Genomic DNA, 26,498 nt, shown 5'->3' with positions numbered 1-26,498 from the left:
CCTGGTGCCCCGTGACTGCTACGGGTGCTGGCAGCTCCCCAGCGCCCAGCTCGGTGCCTCTGGCTGCCGGGAGTGGGTCTCGCCCTGGCTCTCGCATGTCCGGGGCAGAGGCGCTGGGCCCCCCGGGCCTCGAGCCATGCACGGGAGACGTCCCCTCCCTCAAAGAACTGGAGCAGCTCCTCAGTACCGGGCGGCCCTCCTGTAACCACGTTGACGAAGTATGGCCTAATCTCTTCTTGGGAGACCTGTAAGTAAAGCTGCACGGACTGACTTTGCTCTAACGCCACGCTGTACACTCTGTCTCTTCAGTCTGTTATTATCCCTAATCGGTCAGGCATTAAGTAGCTCTTGGTTTTGCTGACTAATGTCATTTAGACTGCAGACAGCAAAGTTTCTGAGATAAAATAATGATTAAGTGGGTACTTGCTTCTTTGTTAACCCTCGGGAACAATGTGCTGGCTTATGTGCCAACACATGGCTTGGGAGATGCAATCGCAGGACTGTTCCTGCCCTCTGAATATCTCTGTACCCATCTTGATTTGTTTGTGTTGGCCTTTTCCTCAGAGTAACAGCTCACAACAGATTTATTCTGTGGAAGATGGGTGTTACCCATGTTTTAAACGCTGCCCACGGCACAGCATACAGCCACGGAGGCCAGGACTATTACGGAGCTACCATTGATTATTATGGTGTACCAGCCCACGACCTCCCCAGCTTTGATATAAGCCAGTTCTTTTACTCTGCGGCAGAATTTATCCACAAAGCCTTGAACACGCCAGGAGGTATGAAATTATCACTGTTCACAGTTTAGATGTGTTGGCAGCCTCTTGTAACTAACTGGTCAGGTCCACAAGCTCAGTGGTGGACGAGTCAGCATGCGGACTGCTGGTCACCTGCCTGGTGGGTGGTGAGGGGAGGGTGTGCTGAGCACATGTGTAGCTCTAGCTTGGTCCCAAAGATCAAGGAAGACTGCAAAAAGTTGACGTGAGAAAAAGGATGGACAGTGAACAAGAGAGACTGAGGAGAAGAGGAGAAGGAGGAGAGGGAAAAATATCTGGAAAGAAAGGCTTATTCAAACAAGGAAAAGAAAAAAACACACATTTGATATGGACACAGTTTTATCTGGTCTAGTCTTCTGAGATCCTCTTGTGGTAACTGTATTTGTAAGAACACATGAATAGAGTCAAAAGTCCTGATTTCTCCAGCTACATGACATGTGAAGAGGCCCATACGCTGCAGATGTTCACCCTGTGTGAATAGGGCCTGCAGAGCATGCGCCTTAGCAGGAGATGCACCTTTACCCAAGGAGATTTATGACACGTTGCACAAGAGATTGAACGTCTTGGCACTGGTGCTATAAAATACTAATTAGCATCTATTACATAAAAGATTATTCCTTAGCATGAGTAAACTGGCATTAATGGATCTACCTCAGTCTGTCTCACACACTCTGCCTTCAAAAAAGAAATACAGCCACAGCAAATTGCCTTATTATGCAATAGTACTAGGCCAGTCGTTTTTCTTGGTGGCTAATGTGTTAGTGCCATCCTTTCAGGCCATATTGTAGCATTCTTCTTCACCTTAGTGAGCCCTTCTGAAAGCAATGGGTCTGGTTTTCCTCTTGTTCACAACAGAACAACATCAGTGCTTCCACAGGGTTTTCTTTGATTTACCAGTGTTTCTGAAATCAGGTTGTGACCTCATGGCACTGCTCATTCAAGTTGCTGGAACAGTTACAAATTAGACTTTACTGTTAGCAGTTCATGTGGTCTATTGAAAGGGTAGAAAATAAATTGTTTGCCGTGTTGCTCTGACCACGCTGGAGAATACAGGAGGGGTTTGTCTTCCCTTTAAATTCAACTTCATCCTCTGTGCTACTTCACCTTTATGGTTATAATTTGCCTTTTTTTTTTTTCCCCTTTTTTGACCAGCTAAAATTTTGGTACATTGTGCAGTTGGAGTAAGCAGGTCAGCTTCCCTAGTCCTAGCATATCTCATGATAAATCACCACCTCCCATTGATTGAAGCCATCAAAACAGTGAAGGAACATCGATGGATTTCACCCAATCGTGGCTTTCTGAAACACCTGCGAAATCTGGATGTTCAGCTACGGCAAAAGAAGGGCTGCTGAAAGGGCAAATCCTTTTGCATTCAGTTTTTCAGCCTTCATAATCAATGTGCCTACAATACTTCCCGTGATCAGTGCATACTGAAAGAATGAAGAGTTATGGAACCCATCAAAGAAAAAAAAAAACAACAGAACTGCCAATGGATCAATTTTGGCGGCTCAGTTCCTCGTAGACGAGCACTGCCCCATAAGTACCACATGCTGCAGAGTTCCTGCGCCCAGCGTGGTACTACCAGATGACTCCCCTGGAGCAGTTAGGATGGACTGAGGTTGTTCCCCACTTGTGCTAATACCAGAGACAAGTTCAATAATTGCATCTAGCGGTACAGTATGTTTGAGTCCCCTTTACTAAAGAGTGTAAAATGACCTTCAGTTTGGTTGTAGTTTTCATATGAAAAGCTTGTCGTGCTGCAGGCCTGGTGATGTGATGAGTGCAATTGGTCAGAAGCCCAAGCACTGCTGCAGACACCTTCCTCTTCTGCCAGTCTCCTCAGTGTTGCAGTGCCACACAAAGCTGCGGCAGCCTGAACGCCCACACCAGCAGAATAAACTTCCTCTGCGCAGCTCCGTATGCAGTCTCAGGGTCAGCAAACCCACGAGCCTTTTCTTGTGTAAATATGTTTTTCAACAAGATACTGTATATTATGTACTATATTGAAGACATTGAAAAAGAAGACAGATTTTCAAGGTATTTTTTAAGTGTAAATTCGTCAGTTTTGTGTAAGTGGCTTTGAATCATTTTTGGTTTAACATCAGGTAGGAACCCGGGCATTCGTCATTACTGAGGAGCTACTGGCATGTGTTTGCCTGTTCCCCACTTTGTTTCCAAGCTCTTGCCCACAATAAATGCAGATTGTGCTAAGGGCCTGTGGATGTTAAATCCATAAAAGACATGTATAAGGAGTAATTTTTGGTTTAATATGTGAATTGTTTATTTTGCACCATCTCTCTGCTCCTTACCCCTCAGTCTGCAAGGGAATTGCTGAGCTCCATGGCCAGCAACTCCTCCTGCACACCAGCAGCTTGAACCTGAGCAAGAACATCTTCCTCCTCTGCCCGTCCTCCTGCCTTTATCCTGTTCCTTTCAACTTCTCAGGTTTAAGCCTAAATATTATCTGCTCTCTCTGGCCTCTTCCTTCACAAAGGATTAGTCCAGAGAAAGGAAGTGTCAAAGATCCAGGAAATCCAAGTATTGCTTTCCATCCATCTCTGTGTAAGGGTGCTGACACCTGAATGTGGTATCTTGTCTATGTTCCAGATTTCAAAGCTTCAACTTAAAATAAGCCTAAAAAACCAGACTGACAGACTCCCTGCCTGCCTGCATGCCCTTAATTTGATTTAGGCCCATCTTACATTGCTATTTTCTAAATTCAGCAGGGAACTGAGTTAGCTTAAATAAATAACTTGGCTTAATTGATACAAATTAGTTTTAGGTTGTCTAGAGGTTGTCACTTTTCCTATGACCAGTTAATCAGTTACTTAAACCAACACGATTTTTAATACAGAAACTGCATTTGAAATTCATGCTACCATTCTCCCTGAAAATTACCTTGTTACCTTGTGGTGAACCATGAAGCAATAATCAAATCTATTTTTGCCCTTTGTTACTAGGTTGATTTATTGATTAGATGACCTTATAAACTTTCTCTGCCAGATTGAGTAAATACATTTCTGCTTGCTTGAAGCATCAGGCCTGATCATTTTCTCTCTGTTGGAGACGGCTTGCAAAGTTATTACAAAACTTAAATGGTGGTGACTTGTGGGTTGTTGTTCTTCCTTCCCAGACCTCTATCACCCTTAATTCTTGGACAGGCTGAGACACAGATACTGATTTGGCCTAGTGCTTATGGGAATGTAGAAATCCCTATTTCAATGTACACACAGCAAAATAAGCATATTTAAGATCCTTTTAGAGGTCTATTTGACTGTCTGTTCAGATTTTCCTAAATCTTGCCAAAGAGCTCCACTGGCAACAAAGAGAAAATTTTGTAACATAAAAAGATCAAATAGAAAATCACATTTAAAACCCAACAGTGCTAGCACAATCTTTATACCTCACAAAGTAGCAGAGCAGTGGAGGAGGAGCTGGGTTTGCTTTGAAGATCTCCATTAGCATTAATAAGGATTTACATGAGTTAATATTTCATTGTAATTTATACTTCATTCACATTACAGTAGATTTCAGTCTTGAAGCCTTTTGAAGACATGGCACTGAAAAGTCTGGAATTGATGTGAGTGAAATAATGCATCTTAATGGCTTTAGGCTGGGCAAAATTAGACACGTGTGAGCAAGATTGATGGAACCTCCCATCAGGATAATGCTTTGCATGCCCCTGAACATCTGTCCCACAAAGCCACAGCTGTGAAAGCTGCTCTTGTTGTAAATTAGTACCTGCTCTCTTAGATACTACTCCTCCTTTGAGAGTTTTGTTTCACAAGGGGTACAGAATTGTAGACCGAAATTGAGCCAGTATAGCATCCATTCCATCAGGGACACGGTAGTGATTTTGTACAGCAAGACTTACTTACCCCAGCGGATAGAAAAAAATAGTTAGAAACTCTTTTCAAGGGCAGTGGCAAATCACAGAAGTGTTTTTAATCTGCAGAGGTTGTGTTGCCTAAATTTCCTGCCGGCAATATTGCTCCCTTCTTTATATACTGTGCACCTTTGGCTCCAGCTCTGCACAGGGAAAAAGATTCCCATCAACATATGTAAATTAGTCCTGTAACTTCTTGAAACAGCAAACACTGCTTTGACTTGCTAGGAGGAAAAGAGACCTCACCAGTCCCTTAGATTATCCATAGCTCAGGTCGTGATGTGACACAACATTAGTACTTCCCTGTTTTCCTCTATCAGCCAAAAAACTTGTATTTTGAATATTGGTTTGGCAAGTTAAGCTGAGGAGCCAAAATAAAAGCAAAACACTGCCTCACCAGTGGCACTTTGTTTAGAATATGCACACGACAACAGGGGCTGCACGATGCAGGAGACTAAAGGCACTGAACATTAACTCCTCATTGAGGGAGAATCCCACTTGGGAAGATGCTTCGGTAGCTGAAGATAAGCTGAACCTGCTGAACCAAAGCACCCAGGCTCACCCAAGGTGCCCCTGTAGTTTCCCATGACCCTGAAGGAACCGTCAATGCTGGGCACCCAGCCTGACGAGGAGCTGCTTACCTTCCATCTCCCCTGAAGCAAACAGGCACACTGGACTTCCTGCCCAGGCTCAGATGCACGCTCCTGAAACAAAGTTTTTTGGTTTTTGAAAGCAATTTTCAGCTAAACGCAATTCCTGATCCACCTTACCAAGTAGGTCATGAGGCTCAGTGCCAGCTCAACGGAGGCTGTGGGTGGGTGTCTGTGAGCAGAGGGCATGGTGAAAGGGACCTAAATCAGTTTAAAGCAGTTACAAAATCACAGCATCCCCTGAAGGGAGGCATGCAGAATTCCAGTGGAAGTTTCCCTTATTCTCAAGTAGAAGAGCTGAAGGTAACAGATAAAGTCAGCAGAAGCCAAGCTGGGAACTGGAGGAAGGGGGTTAGGTGTGCTGTGTGATGCCTTGCCCCAGGATGCTGCAGGGAGTAGAAGCCTACAAAAATTCAAGGAGTAACTGGGAACATTTAAGGAACAGCAATCCCTTCAGGGTTACCAAATACACAGAAACTGTGACCAGACTTGGAAGCTCCTGAGCTGCAGCCAGCTGGAAGCTGGGACAGTATTAGAAAGCAGTATATCTCATACTTGCCTGGTCTCATTTTCTGTGAGTCTCAGCTTACAGCCACAGTCAAACTCGATGGACTGTGGTGAGGCCCAGGACAGCTGCTCTCCTGGTCTTTATTTTGAACTCGCCCTTAAGATGAGCTGTCCCCTGTTTCCCAGTAGCTTATTATTAGAACTGGGTAGCATGAGGCACTGGGGACTGTGTCTTGGCTGCATTCATTGACATTTCTTTCATGGGGAGAGCTCTGTGCTGGCAAGCACAGCACTACTGCTTCTGGGGGGAGGTGTTTTTTGGTTTATCTGGTTTTGGTTTTGTTTTCCTGTGGCTGTTCCCATTCCATCGGGGATGCAACACGGAGCTCATCTTGGGAGGCATCCATGCGTGTACCACATTTAGAGACAGCCACCTGCTTGGGAACATCAAGTGAAGAGCACACTCCAGCAAGGCACCCCCTGCTGGCTCTGCAGCAGCAGGCTCTCCACTGCCTACATTTGTGCATGGCCACCAACAAGGGGCCAATGCCTGGAGTTGGTCGGACCCAGCCACCCAGGAACGCTTCGAGCTGCGCTCCCTCTGCCCAGGAATCGCAAAGTATTTTGAGCAGCTGCAAGGTGGAATTGAAGCACGTGGGTGACGAGTGGCCTGAGCTCCACATGGGCAATACATAAGTGCTATTTGAGGCTGAAGGGCTGAGGAATGTAGTGCTTGTTAACATATGCTGTTTTATTTAGTTAGCGTTGTTAAATTTAGTTGCCTTAAAATAGATGTAAGATTAGCACAGAAGAAAGCAAAATGACTGCCCATTAAAGAAGAACCTTCAAAACACACTAAAATGGATTAAGAAGAGGATCAAAATTATCTTTATTCATTTGTATTATTTTAAAAATAATAAGAAAAAAATACATTTCCTAAATGGTGCAGTGTTTAACATGTAGACCACAAGGCAGAATCATGATTCTGAGTGGCCTTAAAATTGAACTATGATTTTTTTTCACTTTCTCAATTTGGTGATTAAAGAACAGCGATTTTCAAATATTAATAATGAAGTACTCTAATATTTGCTGTTTGTATTATAAGCTGATTTTCAGTTGAAATTTCTGACAGAATGTTGATTGTTTCAGCAATTGAGCAAACTTGTGCCAGCATCAGGACTTGTGCCACAGCTCGTGCCAAATAACCCAAAGCAGTACCACAAACTGTCACTGCTTGTTCCTGTGGAAGCAGTTATGTGCAGCTCCTCAGGAGCTACCAGGCAATTAAAGATCAATCTAGAATTAAAGCTGTATTCTATAAGACATTTTTCCTTACGACTTTATCAGAATTTTGATGGGAGGCCTCTTTAAATGGGTTCAATAATTCATTATATACTACACACTATAACATTATATAATATACACTATAAATAAAGTAGGCATGGCTGACTTTACATGATGTCTTTCATCCTGGAGGACTTTGAAGTGGTCAACAAACTGATTATTAAATATTTGTCTGCCATCAGCCACTGCTGATACAAAAGGCCAAGGCCAAGACCCTTTGGGTTGAAAGGTAAAATATTTTTAAAAGTGCTGCACAATAAGCAGCTCAGGGCACAAGATGTAAAATATCCTGCAGAAATCAAACCTGACAGTGAATTTTAAATAGGCAGGTTTAACAAGTGGAGTTTAGCCAGATTACCAAGATTAATACCACTCCAGCAAAGAAACGTGACACAATCAAAGTTTGAGGCAAAAGGGTTACAGGCTTTACTAAAACCTGACTGTGTTATTTCAGCACTGTACTTCAAGTCCAATTGTAGGAGGACCTGAGCTACCTCATGAAGTGAATTTTTATAAGATGTTTGGGCCAGTAACTCCCAATGACTGTAGTCAAATGGAACCTGCAATACTAGTTAAGTTTACAGGAAGTTATAGGCAGGATACTCTACGTTTTCTACTTCTATTTTGACTATATTTGGAAATCACCACCTTTTACTTTTTACTACATTACAGTTTCCTACGCAAGTCTCTAAGTGTGGTAGGCACTAAACTCTGCAGACTAAGAGATTACAAGGCAATAAGATATGTTGAGCTGCTTTTTGTCACATACTTTCACACACGATTCTCCACAGCTTCATAGCCCAAAGCAAGAAAGACCTGTGGCTTGGTGTCCCTTGTATACTGAATGCTGCACGTTTTGCATAGGGAAGCAAAGGGGACCAAACATTCCATAGCCAGGAATGGCATTGTTATGGAATAACTGCAGAGGACTTTCACCTTGGCACACATTTCTCTACCACCTCTGAGTACATTCTCAAGGCCAAACAGTGGTAAGCCACTGCTCTAACACAGCACTTTCGTTAAGCGATCACAGGTTACTTCAGAAGCATTAACTATACTTCATTCAACCACTGGGTAAGCCTAATTATCTACTTACAGATATTGTCTCCATGGTAAGAGGGAGGAGAGCAGCATCCTGAAAGATAAGGAGTGGTCCACAAAACTACATCCAAGTCAGTGTCAAGGATCACACATGGCCCACTACAATGACCGGAGTGTGTCTTCTGTAACAGAAGAGAAAAAAGTAAGCAAGTAGAAATGGGAACAATGCTGTATTTTAGTGGGTGGGGAGAAGGACAAATTTCCAGTTGAAAAACACTTTTGTTGCTGTTGTTGTTTGAGTTTTTCTGTATTGATTCATCAGAATACAAAACACACAAAATGTTACTTTCTGGTTTGAGAAGCAGCCAAAATCCGCAAACAGCTATTGTAAAGACATGCCAATTGGCCATTTACAAAGCCTAATGCCATATGTTTTCCTATTTTTCTGGACTCAGATCTCTAGTAACAAAAAGTGGTTCTTGATTTATGAAAGAGATGAATGTAATACCCTGAAGGGTACTTTATCACAGCAGCTGTAAATTCAATCTCTAAGAAATGAGATGATGTGGGTAAGGCAGAAGTACCAGCTTATGCAATCTGTGAGCATGGCACTATTCTGTGCAGCCTGGAACAGCACAACATGTATTCATTTTTATTTTGCAGGAAAATCTTGGTTCACTGTATTCATGGAAAAAGCAGATCTGTCTCCCTTGTGCTACCTTAACCTTATGATATTCCATCACTTTCCTCTGGGTAATGCTATCCAAGGAGTTATCCAGTACTGAGTAATTTAATCAAGAGGAGAGTTCCTGAAACAGCTGCAGGACTTAGATATTGAACTAAGATACATACGGTATACACCTATGTAAATTCTTATGAAACAGAAGATCAAAGTAACAGGAAGGAATGTCAGACAGCCAATCTGAATATGAGATAAAGATGAAAGGAACGTGACCTAAAGCTTTGGCATCAAACCTATGTTTCCTCTCTGTTTAGGGGACAGAGGGTTTTCCCAATCACTACTCAAACATTTGGTTAAATGAAGACAACAGACGTGCTAGATAGACCTCTAGAATATGCTCCCCGTTTGCTGTCCCCTCTGTTTGTGAAGACTCATAAAACTTGACTTCAAGAGAAAGCAGCCCCACGTTTGAAGTTAAAACTTTTAAGAATATCCCTGGACTTAAAACAATGGCAACCTGTTTTGCTGCACTGGGATGATCAAATGAAAAGGGGGGAAAATGTGGAAGTCCAGCAGACAACAAGTTACCCAAATGGGGGACAGAGTTTTCCCACCCTGCTGACAATAGATGCTCAGTTCCCAAGGACTTCCCAGAGGTACCTTCATTTCACCATGTCCTCTGTCCAGCTCAGTCTTAGCTTTATGGACCTGAGATTTACAGCAATGTATTGCCATAAATTAGCTCTTTTCTCAGAATGCCCTGTTCCCACCAAAATTCTCTTTAAGCAAGCTGTGCTGTGTCTTCAGTGCTAGCAAACACATAAAGAGCTGAGTTCCTTAATTTTACAGGAATATTTCATAAAGAAACTGCTCTTTCAACCCTACTCTGCTTGCTCAGAGCTTCTCTCGTTAGCCTGTCTTCTGTCGCTTTCTCACAAAGCAAAGGGGAGTGAAAGGATAAAATGCTAATTAGATTTTTGAAATGAATGCAAATTAACAAGCAAAACTACACCACCTTGCGGTAGTTCTTATCTTAGGGCAGAGCCTGGAAAAACAGTTTCAGACTGAAGTCCTAGAGACAGAAGTAAAATACCTGGGGAAAGTTGCAGGTGACAACTCCAGCATCTCAGCAGAACTATGTAGCATTTGCACTGAGTTTGTTTGCAGTGTGCATACATTTCTGTACAAATGTACCCAGTGCAACTTGGGAACATCAGCGCTGGGGACAATCAATCCATGGTGAAACTCCCACCAAAAAAAACAGTGGTGCAACCCAGGGCTGAGTTAGTTCTTCTGTGTAGAGGTGCCTACCAAGGACGGCATGGCCTAGGAGGCGTATGTAACTGGCAGGTTCTCAAGTGTCAAAATAGAAGCAGAATCACCAGCTGCGTACATCCTGTGCTCCGCAAGCGAGACGCAAACAAGAGAAACAGTCGAGCTGTCTGTTGGAAAAAGCAGCTTCCCAGGATCACCCCAACCACGGTGTAATTGTGATCAATCCGCATTGGCAAGTATCAGTTTTCCATATGTGTTTCACCTAATGCTGGCTGCCTGTGGAGAGCAGCTCGGGCAGGCTGATGCATGCTTGTTATCGCCGGCATAAATATCTCTGCCTCGTGTTATTGTGGCACAAAGCAGCTGGACCATTTGAAAATCATTTAAAAAGCACTATAAAATTAGGGCTCCAGTGCTCTTATTTTATGACTTTCATGAGCAGCCATTGCCTAGAGAGAAATTATCCTCTTTATTTTCAAGGCTAAAGGTTCTTTTAACATTCATCAAAATCAAAGTGCACCCTTGATAACACAGTGAGCTGTTACTTATCTAGTACAGTCTCTTTACCTTCTGCATAATATCACATTTGAGATCTCAGTTCTTCGTATACAACTCATTTCGTTGTGGCTGCTGTTGTTTTCACCAACTGAATTTGCATAGTTTCTGGAGAGGCTGGTTTATGCCCTGAAACATATTCTTTGCATAATTCTTAATTCTATTTTATTATATTTTTAATTTCTAGAAAAATACCACTGAGTGTTTTTGTTATTGATCCCTCTATAAAAACGGTCAGTTCCTTCTTCTGGCAATGGTTTTTCACAGACCAATTAAGCACTGTGAGTGAAATGTATTCAAGGGCATAAATAGTACTTAGGTGCACAGCCTGATAGACTCCCTCCTCTGCCTTTGAAAACTCTTTCCCCCATATAAGAAAAAAGTCTTAGATAATTTTATTTTTTTCCTCTATTGTTTTCACAGACAGCTAAACTCAGGAAAACAATGAGTGAACCAAAGCAGTGTGAGAAAATTCAAACAGTGTGGAGGGAGATCCATTTCTTTTAGAAACAAGAAGTGCAGCTGTAAAGACCATAACTAAAGCTTGGATTTGAAGGGTTTTGCAAGAGACACCATGCAAAATTGTCAGCCGCAAAGGCTGAGAGAGGCCCTGCACATCCTCTGTCCTGCAGCTCAGGAAAACCACTGCTTTCCTCCAAGTTGTTTATCCTGCCTCAAGTTGCTGTAAGAGCCCAGTCACCTTATTATCCAGACATCAAATACAGACTGAAGATAAACATTTAGAAAGCCGTAACCTTAGCTCTCTTTTCAGGATTCCCTCTTTGGCCACATTGTTTTTATTTTGTTTTGTTTTGTTTTTCCACCTCTAGGGGTAGCAGACCACATTGCTGTGCCAAAAAGGTGGCATGCTTTCAACGCTCTGCAAACAGGGAGGGCTGGTGCTAATAGGTCGTGCTGTGAAAGTGTGTAGCCATGCAGAGGAGCTGTGAAGTCAAGGCACAGCATCCTGCGCGGAGGAGCTGTAACTGGCCAGACGGCAGCCTGCGTGCGTGTGAAGAGAGCCGCGCTGCAGTGCCAACACCTCTGCTAGCAGAGGCAGATTGAGTATTTAACCGCAGAGCCCTTGCCGGTCATCACCCAGTTTTCGATTCATCAACTGGATGCTTAAGCTAACAGAGGGATGAGATGGGGTTATTTGGTAATCGCAATTGTTTATGACCTTAGGAAGACACAGCAAACAAGGCAGTCATGATAAGCAGGCCCACATACAGGCTGCTGTCACCACGGATGCAGAAAGTGGGACAGGCATTTAGTAAGCCATGACAACAATGCACTTCAGCTCTGCAGCACGCTTTTTGTCAGCAAGCCACTAGCCACCTTCCTCCATCTGACAGCAAAAGGAAAAGAGAAAAGGGCTCATCTGAGCTGATCCAGCTCTGGGTTCCTGCATTTCAGACCAGATTTGACCTTTCAGGTTAGGAGCGATCCACCCAAATTGCAGCCCTTGCTTGGGGCAATGGTCAGGAGTGATGGGCAGGGGAAGAACAGAGATGTGTGCAGCCCCTTCATCACCTCATTCAGCACCACTGCCATGGCTGTATTGGCTCTGCAGGAGCTTCCTCCCTTCTGAGCTCACCTGTATGGATGCTCTTTCTTTCTCTGGTATATACACCTCACCCAGCAGAAAACATTGCAAAATCCCTTCCACCCAGGGCTTTCAAATTAGCATTTGAAGTCAATGCTTCAATGCTAAAAGGAGGGTCAGAGGAGGATTTTTCTTTTAAGCATAGAAGGGAAAGAGGCGTCTACAGTGTTGTTTTCCCATATACCCACATCTACTAAAACCTCAACATGTAAGGGGTATGTGTTTGCTCACCTTGTCTCCAGAAGAGGATTCAGCATATCCTGGAGGGAGCTTTGATTGAGATGATCAGTTGTTTGAAGTGTAGCAAAAGGACCCAGGTTGAAGGACGTTCTAGATGAGGCAGATTCAAAGTCATTTTGTGCTCTGTTAAGCTTACTCATTTTCAGTAAGGCTTAATCCACTTCCAAACAGCAGGTGGGACCCTGTGACTGAGGTGGACAAAAGAAGGGTTCTGGATGCTGTCAGTGCGCTTGTGGTGTTGCCAGCAGCCACAGAGCTTCAATCACTTGCTTTCCTCACAAGGTGAAGCTGATTCCTGCTGCTAAGCACATAACCAACCTGGGAACAAAGTCCTTTTACCAAACAGAACAATATAAGGAATGACACCTTAAAAAGCCAACTAGGATCAGAATCCTGAGGGAGGAGGGCACTGGGATGTGTCTTAGCATCATCTCATTGGGCGAGGGTGTTGCCGTCCAGGTGAAAGGCATCTATGTCTTCAGCTGTTTTTCCTCATCACCACAACAGTTGAAAGTTGCTTTTAAACATTTTTCTTTTCCTTCTCCACTCCCAATCCTTTGTCATCCTCCTCCTTGATGGTGCTAAGAAATGAATCTTCCTTCATAGTGATAAATGTTCCTCACAGCCTGGGAAGCAGATGTGGTACGTTTAGTGCCCATGTTATATAATTCAATAGTTAGTAATGGGTATTGTAGACACCTCTTTCATAAGACACATGGAAAAGGTGCCAAGGCAGGTTAGACCTGAAGGTCTGGTTAGCTGATCGTTCTCCATCAGCCCAGAGCAGTGTCTAGGGGAAGAGAGCATAAGTAGCTGGACGATGTAGGAGTGATTCTTCCGCTGCATCGCCTCCAGCTTTTGGCCTTCCACAGATTAACTACTTCCTAAACTTTATGATGCTTTTAATTATGAATGGAAGGTCTGGTCCCATTACAAAACTCCCTAATTGCTCCCCTCTGCACCCAGCAAGCACCTTGCCTCCATCAGCTCCAGAGATTAGCTCAGGCTGTGAGGAAAAAAAAAAAAAAAAGAAGAAGGAAGGAAGGAAAAGGAAAAGCCTGCAAAAAGAAGAACAAAAAAAAGGAAGAGCAAGAGATGGAAAGCTGGCTCTGGCAGAGGGCTCTCCCACCACCAGGCCCTGGCTAGATGGCAAGGTTATGGCATGGGCCTGCTGCTGCTGGGTTTGCGGTGTGACTTGCCTGGTTGGGATGCTTTTCCCTGTGTTGGATGAACCACAAATGCCACTGATAAATTATCTTGACGCCCAATTCTGACGTGAACTAAACTCAAGTCAGCAGCAGGCTCCATCTAACGTTTCCAGTTGGTTATGAGACACAACAATTGTGGGCGCCTGGGCTGTGGGGGCACCTGGTGGGGAGTGGTGGCCCCAGGGTCTGTGCTGGGCTGTCATTTGGAAATAACTCCCTGAGGAGTAACGGCCTGTTAACTCGGACTGATGCCCAACAACTTCTGCAAGGTTTCTTTATCTTTGGAGCCTGGTTTGTTACAACAGATTTTGCCACTGGAGCAAATCCAGGCCAAACTGCACTGTGCCTAGGCAAAATTGAACACTGTTACATGCTTTTCTCATACAGAAAACCTGCATAGGAAACGATACAGTGTAGATCGTTTGATGTATTTGCTCAGGTCAATACCAATTTAATTAATCGAGTACCTTTCACATTTTTCTCCCATCCAACCACAGCATTTTCTTGTACAACAGTAACCGCTCTCTCTAAAAGCCATAAATACACTACTTTAAAACATCCAAGATTGCTTTCTTCTGCCATCTTCTGGCAAAATGAAAGAAAAACAGTGTTTCAATCGCAGCAGTGCTGCTGTACTGGTCTAAGGCAAAGGTTGTCACTAAAGGTAGTGTGTTATTACAGTAGTTAGCATAAGTGAAAAAAAAAACATAGCCCTTGTATATTTGAAGGCTTACCTAACTCCTCCAGCTCTACCAGCTGATCTAGTAGCAGTGTTCCTGTGGTTATCCCACAGCAAAATGTCTGCTTTGTAGGCCTGCTGCTTCTTCACTGCCCAGAAAGCAAAGGGGAGTTGCATGGCACATGAGGCTTTGCAGTTTTATAACAGGACTTTATAGAAAATACAATCAGTATTTTGAAGAGAAGTCCCTTTTGCCAGTTTTGCTCCTGGGTCTTTGGAGTTCCTTGACAAAAGACATCTTTGTTTCCTTGTCTGATAGGCATGCAAGGATTTTCCTTCTACTGCAACAATTATTTCTTTCTGATCTCCCAATGTAAACACCACAAATCATGCCAAAACACCTTATGTGATTTTCTTAATTCTAAAATAAACCACTTTCAATATTTTGTTAAGAAAGCATATAAGGTTAAATTATGGTTCCTGTGGGTTGTTTTTTGTTTGTTTGTTTGTTTGTTTGTTAAATTGGCTTTTCCTTCAGTCACGCAGAAGTCCCTTGTAAATAGCTAGTCTTGATCCCCTGTCTCTTTTCACGATAGCTCTTCTCACACAGTTTTACTAAAGATATGAAAATAACATATGGTAATAAAAAATGAAAAAAATCCTAAACAAAAAATCCAATATTTCACCTTAAAATGAACTCAAAATTCAGAGTCAGTAAGAAAAGCTACTCACAAAATTCCAGCCTGCAAAGAGCACATAAATAAGAGCATTTCAAAGCTTTGTTCTTTTTCACTAGCACCAGCAAAAATGTCTGCTTTGGATGCCAGGCACCAGAGAGAAAGGATGTTAATGCTATTTATAGCGCAGGGATGGCTCCCATTACCACTGTACCTGAGGAGCTCACAATCCTTAACATATTCCTGCTCACAGTGACTTTCTCAGGCAGAGGACGGCCTTCCCAGGGTGGTGCTGGAGGCACTGGGATTTGCTTTGGGAAAATGGACTGAAATTTGCAGCCTTTTCCCAAAGCATCTATTACAAATCGCCTCCGGCAAGGACAACCTCCAGCAAGGCTGCTCCCCTCCTGGCTACCTGTGCTTGGTCCCTTGGGAGCCACGGGGCTGCACTTTGCTGGGGCTCACCCTCCCTCCCCACCCTACCAGCTGTGGCATTGACCTACAGCCCATGCGAAGCATCACCAAGAACCAGCATTGCAAAAACAACGGCATAAAACCTGATGAAATATAGGTGGGAAAAAGCACAAGCAACTCCCCAAACTTGCTGGAGCATAACCACCTTTGCCCCTGCCCTGCCCGACACTGCAAGACTCAGGGGGCATCAACATCAACATCATGTCTTGGGCATGGGGCAGATCCGTTGGGCATCGCTTAATCAAAAAACAAATCATCCGTTTAAAGTCAGCAATTAAAAATCTAAAGGAAAGATGTTCAACTTCACCCCAACAAAGCTGAGAGCATCCCTCGAGAACTCTACAATTTCCCTGAAAAAAATGTAAGTGCCAAAATAGATCTTCAAGTGTGGAGTTTTGAAGTCTCTTTGCTCTTTATTCTACTGCAAAGAGTTTGTACAGCTTTGTCAACTTTATAAAAAGATGTCTTTCTCATATGTACCCTTTCAGGCAAGGCAAGGAAGGCAAGGGAAAGCACTTTGCTGCTGACATTAGAAATGTAGGGAGAGACAGGCAGCTCAAAGATACCAGTGCCAAGTGACTGAGGAATATCAAAAACCTTCACTCGTGCCTTCAAATACTCTGAAATCTTGCAAGCTTGACAGCGTCGTCAATTTTGTATTGACAGCAGCAGTCAGACAAAAATCATTTGAGGAGTAAATCGAGGAGAAAAAAAAAAATCTTTAATCCACAGTCATACAAATCCATACTGCCTGCAGAAGGGCAACTGCTTCAGAGCCTGTTTTAATAGCAATATATTAACATCCTTGTTTGTCTTTCCTGAAGCTTGCCAGGCTTTTTTTCCTTCCCCCTCTCAGAATCTGGTCTGTTCGACATCATTTGTGTCAGATGGGCACACACTGTGCCTGTAACTTTCACCTATGGACAGCCTGTGACACCGATGACACCTCAGCGTGGGGCTGGCAGTGCTCACTGAGCTGTTATCAATATCAAGGTCACTCTGCTTTTCTTGCTTTGGCTGGAGCTCCTCTGCCCTCGGGGCACGGGCTGCCCCAGGAAGCTTTTAGCCCGAGCACGTCACAAGCCGCAGCCGCTTTGCTCCACTCCTGGCCTTACATAAGATGAGGGCGAAGTTTCCACTATTAGAAACAGTTATCTGCATGGCGGGCTGCTGCTCTCCCGGCTACAGCACAGTTATGACTGCTGGCGGTGGGACTTAAAACTACAGCTATTTTAATTCAGGGAGAAGCAAGAAGCAGGTCAAGATGTGTCGAGAGAAACAGTAGGATGTGGTTTTCCTTTTTTTGTTTTTTAAATCTATATCCTAGCATTTGTGCCCTGGACAGGAGTGCCCCAGAAGAGAGCCAAAGGGGAGAGCATCACCCTAGGCTTGACAGGTATCTACAGCTGAGTCGGAAATTATGGTAGGAGCCTGTGGAGGGCAGCGCTGTCTTGCTGGGGATGGCGTACTGAATAGCTCACAGATGCCAGCTGCTAAGGTAATGCTTTTTTTTTTTTTTTTTTTCGTTGTTTCTCCTTTGAATGTGGAAGCTGCAGCTGTCAAAGCTGCCCTCCTGCCACAGCCAGGGCCTGTCACTGCAAGCAGCGAGGACGCCCCATTTCTCCATCCCTTGCTGCAGCACAAGCCTGGGCACGAGGAGCTGCCACCTCCAGGGCTGCTGGCTCTGACAGGGGAGGGCTGGGGGAGGCAGGACGGGGCTGGGGGCACCACCGAGGTTCTCTCCCCATGGAAAGATACGGTCTTGGGACAACACGTGCAGATCAGTTGCCCCTCAGCCCAGCTCTGGCGCCTCGCGAGCAAAAGCTGGTCTCTTCCAGCCCGCTTTGGAGGAGCCACTGGGCCCCACCACAGACACCAGGCGTGAATGGAGGCATTGGGCAGAGATGGGGTGGGGAAGAGGTGTTAGAGCTCGGGTTCTCCCCAGCCAGCAAAGCGCTGCTGCAGCGCAGGGCTGGAGACACCTGCAGCACCGGGTGGCTGGCAGGGCTGCGCCCCACTCCTCCCCAGTGCAATGCTTAAAGCGAGGGCTGCATTTGCCAGAGCCCTCAATCTGGCATCTTTCCCGAGCAGTAAATTCTCTTAAAAAAAAAAAAAAAAAAAAAAAAAAAAAAAAAAAAGCCAACAGAGCTTTAATTGTACATTCTGCTTTTCTCTTCACTCCAGAATAATGGAAATGGCATTAATACAGTGCTGCATTGAACACATACCCGCACGGGGGCTGAGGGACTGATTCTGCTTTCCACGAGGCAGGGGCACTGCCTCTGGTGAGGCAGATCAGGGTTTAAGGAGCAAGCAGGAGCAATGAACTTCTGCTGCTCCCCGCTGTTTGAACGTGGGCAAAATAAAAGGCCATAATATATGATGCAGTCAGCCAAGAAAGCAATATTGCTCTGCCATGTGCGCGGTCTATACTGAGACGAGTCCAGGATCTCATTTCAAAATTCCCATAGGTTCCTCATTTAAACCATCAGCCGTAACCTGCTTCTCATTTTCAATACCACTTGGTATTAGAGCTGCAGCGAACTGCTGGTGAGAGATTCTAATTCCTGCAAACAAGCCCCTGTAGGCTTGCAAGGAAAACAGAGAGTTTCCCCCCTCAGTTGCCTGCTAGGTTCCCATCTGGCTGTTTTAACTCTGCTATTGCTTTTAAATGCGCCTGTTTCTGTGCATGAGGCTTTCAGCTCTACCTCAGGAGACTCCTGGGTTCTCTTAGCATCGGATTCTGGCCAAAATGTGGAGACACAGATTGGGTCTTCTTAACAAAAAAGAAGATCAGGTTTCACATTACAGTATCTGAAAGATTAATTCAACTTACACGATCATTTCCCTGTGAACCACGCTTCTTTCCATCTGGATTTTTCCATCAGGAGGACAAAGAGCCATAGTGTTAAGCACTACCTGAGAGAAAAGCACAAGGAGTGTAAAAGATGTGTGTAGGGATGCCTGGTCAGAGAAAAAGAGAAGAAAAAACAGGGTAGAGAACAATTTAAAAATGTATCATCATGCCTTTTTTGTTTGTTTTTCATGCAAATTATATTCTGATCTCGTTCTCTAGTATTTTGCACCATTTCGTCTGTTGGTTTTTGTTTCAGGGAGTTTAGGATATTTGGCTGCTGGAGCCTTCTGTGTCATGTTACTGTTATCTAGTGCTTGTGCTATTGTGGTAACCAAATGTCCACCCAAAGCCAGTGCTCTGCAGTGCCAGAGGCTACCAACCACCTAATGTAAGACCTTGTTACTGAAAGACACCTGTCCCCATCCAGGCTGTCATCACTGCCACAGGCAGAGCCAGGCCAGCTGAGAAATGCTAGCACAAGAGACAGAGGAAAGATAACATGAAGGTGGTTAGGGCAGGGCCTGGGGCTCAGCTGCTGCCCTGCCACGGGCTCCTCTTGGGACTTCAGAGAGATGTTCAGCCTCTCTGCAGCTCAGTTCTGGCTTTAGGAGACGTGGAAGCAACCATGGCAAAATGGCAGCAGGCCTTCCCCATCACAGAAGTGAACGTGAAGGCTGCTCAATTAGTCTGTGTGAATGTTTAGTTGCACAAAATGTGTTTTTCTCAACCAGGAACAAGCCACTTCATCTTGTTTTCATACTTTAAAAGATTTTATGCAATGATAAATTAAAACTCCAAAACAAAAAATAATTCTTAATAGAAAAAATGGAATTGGACTTTTTTTTTTTCTTGAAATATGAAAATGAACTATTTTAACCCCTTCAATACTGGAATATTTCCTCTTCCCCCCCCCCAGGAATTTGCTTAGTTTTATAAGACTGGAATCTGCAAGTCCAACACAAATCTGTTAAATGCTTTGGACAATTCTAGTCAGCGGGGGCTGTGCATTTTTTTTCTTTGCCAGAAAAAAAAATTATCTTGCATAGAAAATGGCAATTTTTCTAGTACAGTGGGAAGAAGAAAAAGGGAAGGGAGGGAAGAAGTACAATGCTCCCTAGCTTGCATGGACTAGGTCTCTGCAGAAAGTGCTAGTGACCTTGTAAGACTGATTTTTCTTCCTGATACGAAGGATTGTGCCATCCTGCAGTCACTGTTTCCAGCTAGAGCAGCTTCTGCGAGCCACCCAGAGGGGGAAGTGCGTAGAGTAACGTGATCAGTGGCAGCACTTCTGCTAACTTTGCAGTATCTTGAAGTAGAAGGGGGTGGGGAGAAAACCCTCAGCAAAATCCCTGGTCTTCAATTAAAAATTTCATATTACCTTCCTCATTAGTCCAATCATCTGATATAGTTATTTACAAGCTTATCCTGAAGGCCCCGCGGAGTCATTCAATTTCAAGGCCAGCACGGAGCAGAGCGGAGCGGCATGGCTGGGAGGAGCTGTGCTGCACGTTGAGATGAGGAGCTCACTTGTCTGCTATTAGTCACTGGAAGCAAGTAACGCTGACGCGCTTTTTGGGAAGAGGATTGCTGAATGAAAGGGAACTCTGTTGCAAAGCACCTTGCTGGCTGCAACGGCTGGAGACGCCTGTTAAGTTTCACCATCACCAAGAGATCTCAGTTCTACCAGGCCAAGAGAATCTCCCCAAAGTCAGGTCTTGAACAAGAGGCCTAGCGATGCCACCTCTTCCCCTCTCCCTGCAAATCATCTCCATTACCGTAACAACCTGACAGATTAAACAGGAGCTTAAAGCAATGGGGAGCTACGACAAATGAAAGTTTAGGAGCCATCTGCTTACCTCCACAACTTCAGCTTTTTAACATCTGCAGCGTCTGAGAGTCATACATGCTCCTTGGAAATTAGTCCATGGTCTTCTGAATCTCCAGATGTAGGACCTCTTGATTTCCTCCTACTGCTCCAGCTTAATGTTCTGTATCAGTGAAAATACAAAGAGATCACAACAATGCTGGCAGTAGCTCTCAAGCACAGGGCATGACTTCTGCAAGGCAGTGTAACATGTAAGGCAATGCACATTATCTTTTTCTGTGCTATTCTTCATGCTAATCTGTGCTGGGAGCACACAACATATTCCTTTACTAAAGCTCTTGGTGTTATATGCCCTGAAAAATTTGTAGGCTTTTTTTCCCTATTCCTTCTTTACTTTCCTGAGTTACTCATATGTAGTTCTTTTCCTTCATCATTAAAGGTAAAAACCAGTTAACTTTTTTCCATCTCCCCCACCATTTTTACTGTGCTTGTCATATTTTGCTTATTAAGTAGTTACCCCAGGGAGACTTCCTTTTTATTGGAATGTACAAAAAGCTGTAGCTGCTCTTAACATTTGTGGGGAGGAGGAGGGAGAGGGGAGTAGGGAAAACAAATTTAGTCTGAGGTCATGGGAATATATGTGGTGTGATCAATAATATGCCTTGCATCATCTGAACTACTTTTTTTCCATAAGCAACAAGATATCCTCTTTTGCTTTCTGCTTATGCCTCTCATCAGCCTACGCTGTTTAAAATAACACACTTGCCTGTTCGGACAAAGTTGTTGTTGGGCTTTTGGAACAGCATCCATCTAGCTGCTGCTGCTGTGGGGCAGGGGACAGACTAGATGACTTCCAAAGATCTATTCTGGACACATAACCTTTCGCAAAATAAACACAGGCCACCCACCTCACTTTGGGAACAAGTTCTCATGTGGCTCCCACATTGATAATGGCTTTAATACCAACAAGCAACCAAACAAAGCTCATCAATGTTCTCTGGAGGCGAGAACAGCAATTCCAGATAATGAGATCCTGGCAGGGGAATGCTCCTAAAGTCTCAGAGAAGGGCCTCCTTGGATGCCTTTGAACTCTTGCTCTTGATAGAGTTCCGCTTCGGGCTGGACTGAGCCTCCTGGGTCTAAAACAGCAAACAATGTTGTAAAAGGGGCACAGGATCTACTGCAGGCTCTGTAAGGGAGCAAAACAGTCCTAGTTGGGATTCTTAATGGCAACAAAGCCAGAACTTTCAGCCTCATAATTTTCCAAAATTTATATGCTCTTTTTCCTCACATCCCAGGTAAATGCCCTACCTTTCAGATGAGAGACACAGCCTCTCTCTGGAGACAAAATAGCTATCGCCTTATTTATACAAAGTGGAACAGCTCCCAGAAGAGAGACTGAGACAGACAGACATAAGTATACTGGTATAGATGAGTGTTCAGGGACATTCACCTGAGATATACAGAAAACTAGTTAAAATTCTCTCTGTTTCTACCTATATGCACACATACATACATAACTGTATGTGTGCATGTAGATCTGCATGTATGTATATAAATACATCCATATAAATGAAAGAATAACTCTACACACATACATTTTATGTATTTATACATATACACCATATGAATATGTCTTATATACACATCCTAAGATTTCCACCCTGGCCCTAGAAGCCTTGTGAGTTTAAGTCAGTCCAATGATTCATTCTTTCAAAAACTTCCAGTTTTAAGTAGCAAGAAGCAAGTGTGCACAAACACTCTCCAACACAAAGTGCTGGAGCTTTCCTGTATTACACTCATCAGAGCTACAGTAACAGCAATAATACCTGCACCTATGAGTTTCAGTCAATGTTGTGTTCGGGTGGCACAGGACGTTCTTTTTCAACAGCGTTACTTGACAAGAAATTAAATCATATCGTCTTATGCTGCAGCCTTCTCAGGGGATGAATTACATGCTGTAGAGTCATACCACAGAGTCAATCCTGCTCTCTGGATGCTTTCAGCAACACCTGCAGGCCCTACTGCACACACCAGTTATAATAATGTAATGCTATTTGGAGGGTAATGAACAGGACTGCTTCCTAGGGAATATTATTTCTGTATGAAAATTTCCTCTTAATTCATTTCAGAAAAGCTGTCTCTGAGACAAACCGAGTGTGTGCAAGAGAGGAGCAAGATGCCTCACACCAGAGATGACTCTTCCCCAACCAGCAGTGCAGGGAGCCCAGATTCCTATGAAACACCAGCGCTAGCAGACCTCCAGCGGCTGATTTGGTTCAGAGGAGGGTCGGATAATCACGTGGACCAAGTCTGGCCAAATATTTACCTGGGAGATGCGTAAGAACATATGGTCCTATTATTAAGCTGTTATCAGTCCCTGGGAGGAGAGGGAAGGGATGTGGTGCACTGGGGACCAGCTGTTGGGTCTGCAGGAATGTTTTTACAACACAAGCTTCCAAAACTGATAACACAAGGACTTTGAATGTCATGAAAAACATGACAGACAAAAGGGTAATTTATAGTCTGAGTTGTTTTTTCTGCATTCTGTGAACCACAGCAGACTTTGGCAGGGTAATAATTATTTGTATTCTAGACAGAAGTCTAGAAAGAACCCGTCCCAAATTAGTGTCAACTGTGAGAAGCATTATCTACCCCGGGAACTGAGCTCTCAGGCAGCAGACAAGGCCACAGTAGCCTTCTACTCAAATACAGGAGCAGCAGGATCAGGAGCCAGATGGACAAGGACCCAAATAAAATTTGCAGTAAGGATTTTGGCAGTCCAAATCCAAACTTCTTTTCAAAGGCGGTAAAACTGAAAATATTAAGCAGGAATTTTCATGTAAATACCTCATACTCGTGACTACTTCTATTTAGTGCTGTTTCATTCTATTTAGATTACTGCAAATTACATAGATCATCAGATGGGCATAACAACAGCTCATGTTTACCAACCCTTTCTCCTCCTCTTTATATATACATCAGTTAAGGAGCACAGCTTTATGGAATAACTTCAGTCCTAGTTTATGGCTGGAAAAGGGGAGAACCTGGCTGGTGAGCATGACAGAGCCACTTCGTGTCCAAACCAGGAACAAGGTGCTGCATCTGGGAGGGTTCTCGCCCTTGCCACCCACGCACACGACAAGTGAGAGATTAGCTGCAGATCTCATTAAACAAGTATTTGAAGTAAAATCTTGACCATTCTATACAGTAAGCAGTGTTCCCAGGGGCTAACTGCTGGGAAGTATTTGCTCAGCTACCAGTATCCCACAGGCAAGCCTGTACTCACGCTGCTCTCCATACCACCACACCACATTTTTCATTTGCTATGTGCTTCTTCACATGTGCTGTAAGCAAGCTGCATTTCCTGCATCCTTCCCTAGAGGGAGCAGGCACCAACGTTAAACCACTATATTTTAGCAGAATGTTAGGCATGCTGCCAATGAACCCTCCGCATCTTTCAACAGGTGGGCTGCGAGGTGCAAAACTACTCTTCAAAGCCTCAACATTACTCACATCCTTAATGCAGCAGATGGACCATACAGTATCAACACGGGAGCCAGATATTACAAAGATCTGCAAATAGAGTACTTCGGAGTAGAAGCATTTGATGATCCTTCCTTTGATTTAAGTATCTTCTTCTACGACGCTGCCAATTTCATAGGCAAAGCCTTAAACACTTCAGGAGGTAAGAGAGAGGAAAGGTTTGGGATGAAGCTTCAACACGAGCCAATGGGGCCTCCCATTGTACTAATAGGGCTTGCGAAAGCACACGCAGAGCATGGCCAGGACAGGAGATGGGGTTGCTGCTCCATAGCACATGAGGAGGTGGCCACGATGAGGTGGCTGCCAGCTAGGGCTGGCAGCCCCATGCCCACCCTGCAGAAATTGCCTCCTGGCAAAGTCCGAGGGCCTGCTTGCCATGTCTGTGCCCCCAGCACCCTGGCCAGGGCTGCAGCCTGGAGGCTCATGCCCCGCACCACGAGGCAGCTCTGTGCCTGCTCCCTGCTGGCACCTGGGAGCACTGGCTGACAGGCTGCACGTGCCAAAGTGCTTCACACAACCGGAGCCTGGTCCAGGCTGTCTATTAAGCTAGAGAAGCAGCACAAGTTAATGAACTAAGTCGCAAACTACGAGCCTGACCTGCAGCCTGCTGAATTTTTGTCAGCAGAGTTTGGATTAGGGCCTAGTTATCATAATTTCCATTTGTTCCAGAGCTTGCTCCGACTCTGGCTGTGAGATCTTGCTGCTTTCGCTGGAGTGCTTTATTAAATCCCTAGTTATAGCTCACACTGGGCTGCTGAGATACAGTAAATTACAAGCCCGTTTTTATAGGCAGACTGTCCTACAGAGTTTATGGGACTTGTCAATGATCACAGTCTGGGCTGGACCAAAATTTTCTGCCAAAACTGTTCCTTTTTCCACAAAAAGTTACACTAATGAGTTCTGTCACAGAAAGCGTCTCCTTCCACAGAAAGTTTTGGCTATTTTAATCTGGGAACAAATATCTGAGAACCCAGAAAATTTGGATGAGAACTGGTTTGGGAGCAGAGAAGCCATCCTAGGTTCCTCAGCCCTGCTCTCCTGTATGGTGAGAGCTCCTCATGGGACTGGAGGCCTCTCCCGCAGGGTAGTGGCCAGCAGATCCCCCACGCACTGCTTTGTCAGCCCAAAAAGCACCCAGGAGCTATGCAGCCTGCAGAGGGATAATGCAAACATGAGGCTCTTGAACTATGTATAACTTCGCAACAACTTTTTGAAATACATGTCAGTATGGGGGTGTTTAGTCTTCCACCTCTCCACAGCGCTCTTGAAATCTTACATAAAAAAAGTCCATCATGCACTAACTTTGGTCAGGGAAGAACATTCATAATGCTCCATTTCCAGTATCTACCTTCAGTGCTTATGTCCATTCTTTCCAGTGCTATTGAACATCAAGATAAGCTGTGTAAATGGTATTCTTCTCTTTGCTAACTACTGAAAGGCCTAAGCTAGATGCGTATACTCAGTACAAAATACCACTTCAGCTGTGATCTATAGCACAATCTTAGGCAATCTGCAAAAAAATGAGTACCCACTGAACACCACAGCTACTTTGCCAACTCATGTCTTGTAGTTTTTGTCCTCTCTGTATTCCCTTCACTTTAGAAATGCTAAAGCCTGCTCACCTCGTGTCTCTTCTTTCTGCAGGTAAAGTGTTCGTGCATTGTGCCATGGGGGTAAGCCGCTCTGCATCCTTAGTGCTTGCCTTTTTGATGATCCACAAAAACATGACACTCGTGGATGCTCTGAAAACAGTGGGTTCTCACAGAAACATCTGCCCAAACACAGGGTTCCTCAGCCAGCTCCGAGACTTGGACATTAAATTAAATGAAGAGAGGAAAGGAAACAGAGAATCTGCTGGCAAAGAGTTGTAAGAAAGCATTCCTAAAAGAAAGAAAGAAGACAAAACATTACTTGAGTTTCCTAAATCTCTTTCAAATGTATTACAATTGCAAACTAAGGATGTAAGTTTAAGATACACTAGAATGCATGTCATTAGTAAAAGTACATTTTACTTGATCTTCCCATTTCGCAACACCATCCTAGATTATACTTACAGTTGATTGTGTATTGTATCCTTCACTCTCCACCTTAAAACATTGCTCTGCTGGTTTAAGGAAAAAAAAAAAAAAAAAGATATCAGGTTCCACTTCAGAAATAGCTGCATTTCAGCAACGAGTGAAGCTCATATCACTTTATGAAGTGTTAGGCTATTTGAGGTGAAAGATGCCATATTATTTATGCTACAATAATGCTCAGAAGTTTTCTTATGAATCAGCCTCCCCCCACCCCTTTTGCTTTCCGTATCTAAAATGGTTTATATTTTGAGACTTGAATCTGGCACTAGTTAATTCTTGCTTTTACAACTGGTGGAGCCCCTGAGTTGGGGGTAAAGAGGCTGCTTAGAGGCAGAGCAGCTGGGATACAACACAAGCCACTCTTAAAGAAATGATTCCAAGTCTATTTACAGTGATTTCCTTTTGACTGTTCATCAAATAATCATTGTTTTTTTCTTTCATGAAAAAATCTTTGTTCAAGAGGGCACTCAAATCCTCTTCATCTTCCCTAGTAAAATTCATCCTGGAGGTGCTGTGGAAAATGCTTCTGAAGAGGAAAGTGGGTTCCAAGCTGAGGCTCCGAACAGCCACATAGGCAGTGGGAGTGGGTGCA

At 44.0% G+C, this 26,498-nt stretch overlaps 1 protein-coding gene and 1 long non-coding RNA gene across 2 annotated transcripts; one reads left to right on the top strand and one right to left on the bottom strand.

Moving 5' to 3' along the window:
- Window positions 1-89: 89 nt before the first annotated feature.
- LOC309880136 (uncharacterized protein) lies at window positions 90-25,968 on the top strand. Its single transcript, XM_082764664.1, has 6 exons — window positions 90-247; window positions 565-782; window positions 1,932-2,123; window positions 22,418-22,625; window positions 23,753-23,973; window positions 25,476-25,968. Exons 1-6 carry the CDS (start codon window positions 96-98, stop codon window positions 25,700-25,702), a joined length of 1,218 nt encoding a protein of 405 aa, XP_082620790.1. The 5' UTR covers window positions 90-95; the 3' UTR covers window positions 25,703-25,968.
- LOC309880026 lies at window positions 18,486-21,651 on the bottom strand. Its single transcript, XR_014317883.1, has 3 exons — window positions 21,194-21,651; window positions 20,317-20,448; window positions 18,486-18,522 (listed from the first exon to the last, which is right to left on the bottom strand). It is a non-coding gene; the product is annotated as an uncharacterized lncRNA (long non-coding RNA).
- Window positions 25,969-26,498: the final 530 nt, after the last annotated feature.

The sequence above is a fragment of the Aythya marila genome, assembly GCF_965140915.1.
Source record: "Aythya marila genome assembly, chromosome: 7".
Lineage (NCBI taxonomy): Eukaryota > Metazoa > Chordata > Aves > Anseriformes > Anatidae > Aythya > Aythya marila.
The sequence above is the reverse complement of the archived record's forward strand: the minus strand, read 5'-3'. Positions and strand labels throughout refer to the sequence as shown.